This window comes from Myotis davidii, unplaced genomic scaffold (assembly GCF_000327345.1).
Source record: "Myotis davidii unplaced genomic scaffold, ASM32734v1 scaffold223, whole genome shotgun sequence".
Classification (NCBI taxonomy): Eukaryota; Metazoa; Chordata; class Mammalia; order Chiroptera; family Vespertilionidae; genus Myotis; species Myotis davidii.
In genome coordinates, this window is record NW_006294609.1 from 4,568,896 (window position 1) to 4,574,040 (window position 5,145).

A 5,145-nucleotide genomic window follows, 5' to 3' on the forward strand; every position below is an offset into this window, starting at 1 on the left:
CCAGTTCTTCTTTCTGTTTCTACCAATTTGACTACTCAAGAAACATCATATAAATTAAGTCATAATACATGTGTCCTTTTCTTTTTTCTTTTAAAAAATGTATTTTTATTGATTTCAGAGAGAAAGGGAGAGGGAGAGATAGAAACATCAATGATGAGAGAGAATCATTGATCGGCTGCCTCCTGCACACCCCACACTGGGGATCAAGACCACAACCTGGGAATGTGCCCTTGACCAAAATCGAACCCGGGACCCTTCAGTCTGCAGGCAGGTGCTCTATCCACTGAGCAAAACCGGCTAGGACACATGTATCCTCTGTGCTGAATTGTTCACTCTTAAATAATTTACTGAAAATAGATTTATGTTTTATTCACATTTTGTGACTGTACTATGATTCAAAATTTAAATTTCAGAAAAGAAAAAGTAATGGTGCAAATTGGAACAGAATGCATATATATATTTCCAGTTTCAGTATGAAACAGAGAGGAGATACTGGATGTCAACTGGAAAGTGATGTGGGCTAAGAGTGATGGTTTGATAAAGATGAAACATTATAGCATATAATGAGATTAGGTCCAATGGGTAAACAGATGTTTCAGATATAAAACACAAAAGGGGCAGTTGGAATAGTTAAGTCCATGAGAAACTGTTAAAGGAAGTAGACCCCACACACAAGCAGCAAATTGGCCTTAGATTGGAGTACGGACAAGTTATCTACCAGAGTCAGAGGAAAATTTAGATACAGGCTACTCGAGTGGTGTCTCCAGGTGAAAGTACTTTTGATTGCTTTTATTTTTCTCAATAAAATATGAGGCACGAAGACATTAGGAAAGTGAACTGACCAGCAAAATGTAGGAAGAGGGAGATACATTTTGAGGTCATGAATGTGCCATTCATCAGCATAATTGTGGGTTTTTCTAGAGACACTTTGACTCTTTCAGGACAGACATGAAGTGAGCACACACAAATAACATACAACAGATGATACATCATAGCATCATTACCCGAGAGTCATTTATTCATTCAATAAGTAATTGTAGTTAATCTCTTTTTTTAAAAAAAAATGTTTTTACAAAGAGATAAGAAAGAGATAGAAACATCAATGAGAGGGAAAAATCAACATGGATGGGCTCATGCACGATGTGGGCTGGGCATCGTGCTTGAAACCAGGGCATGTGTCCTAATCCGAATCCAATCAGCAACTCCTGGTGCATAGGTTGACACTCAACCAATGAGCGACCCTGGCCTGGCTAATTCTTCTATTCTTAAACTTGGATGTACTCGTATAAGGATGAAAACAGAAGTGGGCATTGAACAAATGTGGGTCATTTTCAAACACAGGGGAGACTTTGTGATACCTAGTCTTCAGTTGGCATTATTATAGGGTACTGATATGTCCGGGCCATCCAGAGAAGGGTGTGTACCTGGAGTTACCAGCCAATGTGCCCATGAAAATCACACATAGGAGAAGGCTACTCTGTTGGCCTCTCCCAACACATTTTTCAACAGTGTTATAAATAGAACTTGAGAGACTGAATTTTGATTATGTTAAAAAAAAATTGGAGTATTGTCCCTTGCCCCATGATCATCAACCCACTTAGGTCTACCCTGAGGCACAGGACAGCAACCCCGCCTTTTCTAACAGCCTGCCTTCAGAGATGTGCATAACACTATAAAGCCTCATTGAGAGATCAATAAGATCCTGAATCTGATGCTCATATGTTACAGAGCAAGAGTTTTAGAAGAGGGGAAATGGGCAATGGAGTGTGCACACCAATGATCTCCAAGCCCCCTGGTCTGGAACATTAGTAGTTAGCTGAGCAACGGACACAGGAGGGGTGGAAGTTCCGTGTGGCACAGTTGAGGAAGGCACAGAGTTTTTGTTTCCTCTCCCAGGGTTTGGAGTCCTTCTTGGTAATTACATCACCACAATATCAAAGGACTGTAGCCAAGGATCACTGAAGCTAATGCTATGGAACGAAGCCACAAAAAGGACACTATCTGAAGGATAAGAGAGGTCAGAGAGACTAGAAAGGACAGAGCCAGAGGTAGGCAGTACCCACCATTTATGAGCCAGCCAAAACCTGCAGCTAATCCCAGTGCCTAATGGTCTGCATGTCAAGGAGTGCTTCTGCTCAAGGACACAAGCCCTGCATCAGCCACTGATTCAGTGGGGCCATGTCAGTGCCCACCTTCGCTACAGAGGAACCAAGAGGTTATGTATGAGACAAGCAGAGTGCTTCAGACCTGGGCTGCCCAGATGAAGAGCTTGGCGCTGGTATTGGTGCCTGGATCTTCACGTGTCAGGTTGGGGATTGTGCTGGTGTTGGTACTGACATTCCTGCCAAGCTTGTGCTGTGACCTGGGGTCAGTATATTATTTGTCCTATGAAATAGTCATCCCCAAGGCTCTGACAGTTGAGGGAAGGCAAGATGCAAGGCAAAAGCCATCTTATGTGTTATCTATGCAGGGCCAGAAACAGCTGATTCACCTGAAAGTGAAGACAGACTATTTTATCAAGAACTTTCCAGTCTTCAGCTACCACAATGGCATTCTGGGACAAGAAATGCCTTCCATCTCACATGACTGTCACTATGAAGGCTACATCGAAGGACTCCCGGGTTCTTTCGTTTCTGTCAACACCTGTTCAGGCCTCAGGGGCATCCTGATTAAGAAGGGAAAATCCTATGGCATTGAGCCCATGGGCTCTTCAAGACGGTTTGAACATGTGCTGTACACCATGGCCCATCAAGCTCCAGTCTCCTGCAGTGTCACTTCCAAAGACAGCCCAGTGGTGTCCACCAGCCGGCAACAAGGGAGCAGGAAGCGGGGCGCTCTACAGGAGCTGTCCTACTTGTGGTCACTCACCAAGTATGTGGAGATGTTTGTTGTGGTCAACAACCAGCGGTTCCAAATGTGGGGCAGTAACGTCAATGAGACGGTCCAGAGAGTGATGCACATCATTGCCCTGGCCAACAGCTTCACTAGGGGAATAAACACACAGGTGGTGCTGGCTGGAATGGAGATTTGGACCGAGGGGGACCTCATAGAGGTCCCAGTGGACCTGCAAGTTACACTCGGGAATTTCAACAGCTGGAGACAAGAGAAGCTCCTCCATCGTGTGAAGCATGATGTTGCCCACATGATTGTCGGACAGCATCCTGCACAGGGTATGGGACAGGCATTTCTCAACGGTGCCTGTTCACGTGGTTTTGCAGCAGCTGTTGAATCCTTCCATCATGAAGATGTCCTGCTGTCTGCAGCGCTCATGGTCCATGAGCTTGGTCACAACTTGGGTATTCGGCACGACCACTCAGCCTGCATTTGTAAAGACAAACCCCTCTGCCTCATGCATGACAATATCACTACAGAAAGTGGCTTCAGCAACTGTAGCTCTGACGACTTCTACCAGTTCCTCCAGGAGCACAGAGGGGCCTGCCTATTTAACAACCCTCAGCAGCACAAAGGCCGCTTGCGTAGGGGTTCCTACTGTGGAAACGGTGTGGTGGAGGGTGAGGAGCAGTGTGACTGTGGTTCTGCCTGTTATACCGACCCGTGCTGTGACCAAACATGTCGCCTGAAGGGGAGTGCAGAATGTAGTGATGGACTCTGCTGTTTTGGTTGCCGATTGAAGAATAAGGGGTTCATGTGCCGTTCTGCTTTGGGAGAGTGTGACCTCCCAGAGTATTGTGATGGCACCTCTGCAGAGTGCCCCACAGACACCTATAAGCAAGATGGGACGTCGTGCGGTAGACTGCACTACTGTGTTGGGGGTCTGTGCAGAAACCCTGATAATCAATGCATGGCTATGTATGGGGACACTGCACGGTCAGCCCCAGAAAACTGCTACATTTCAATGAACAGCAAAGGGGACCGGTTTGGAAACTGTGGCCGTCCCACCTCAGCCTTGTCAAGATATATTAAGTGTTTTGATGATAATGTATTTTGTGGGAAAATTATATGTACAAATATTAGACGGGTCTCATCCATCAAACCCCATCATACACTGATCCAGATTCCTTATGAAGGTGACTTCTGCTGGAGCTCGGATATCTATAACATTACTGATATCCCTGATGAGGGAGATGTGCACTCTGGCACTGCTTGTGCCCCAAACAAAGTCTGCATGAATTACTCCTGCATTGATCATGCTGTGCTCAACTATGACTGCAGACCAGCAGAAATGTGCAATGGGAGAGGAGTCTGTAACAATGTAAGGCACTGCCACTGTGAGGCTGGCTATGCACCCCCCGACTGCAGAACGCCAGGAAGTGGGGGGAGTGTGGACAGTGGTTCTCCTGGCAAAACAGAGGTTGAAAATCCAAGTGAGGATAAAAAGAACAGTTATAGTGTTGATCATGAAAATTTTGGCAACGGTGGTGAGAATAGAGATGAAAATGACAGCAAGGATGTGTTCTTGTTTGTATTCCCCATTTTTGTTTTAGTAATATTTATTTTTTGTGTATGTATCTTCTTTTACTGTTTTTTATTTTTTGTAATATTTTTCGGTCTAATTATTGGTGCCCATCTTGGGGCTAATGAGGATTTTTTACAGAGCTCACAAGTGGCCCCCAAAAGAAGAGAACACTTGCATAAGAAGAGCACGATGACATTAAGAGAGGAAGAGTCAACAACAGAAAATGAGTAGTGATAGGAAGAAGTCTTCTATAGCAAGCACTTCAGACACTTGGTGGAAGAGGCTCAGTAGAGTAAATGTGAAGTGGGTATTGACAGGAGAAGTGGCTCTGATGGGGACTGTAAAGACTATAGAAATGTGCTAATGTAAAGGAGGGATTTTCTTTTATCTTTTACTAATTATATGTGTATAAGTGAAATAATTTATAAAACATTTTACTATATTTTCCTTTTTCACATTTCATTAAATCATTTAAATAAAATCTTCTCATGGATCATTCCTATCAAAGTCTTGTCCTAGTTGGCCCAATTTTTTTTCTTTTCTTTTCTTTTTATTAATTAAGATATTACATATGTGTCCCTTGTATAAGTGATAATTTATAAAACATTTTACTATATTTTCCTTTTTCACATTTCATTAAATCATTTAAATAAAATCTTCTCATGGATCATTCCTATCAAAGTCTTGTCCTAGTTGGCCCAATTTTTTTTCTTTTCTTTTCTCTTTTT

General features: G+C 43.5%; 1 protein-coding gene across 1 annotated transcript in view; it reads left to right on the forward strand.

Annotated features, from left to right (window-relative positions):
- The window catches only part of LOC107183937 (disintegrin and metalloproteinase domain-containing protein 1-like), a 9,208-nt gene that overhangs the window by 880 nt on the left and 3,183 nt on the right, over window positions 1–5,145 (forward strand). Inside the window, exon 2 of the mRNA XM_015567274.1 lies at window positions 2,124–4,444. Coding sequence (XP_015422760.1) covers window positions 2,124–4,444 — 2,321 coding nt within the window. The remainder of the gene's footprint in view (window positions 1–2,123; window positions 4,445–5,145) is intronic.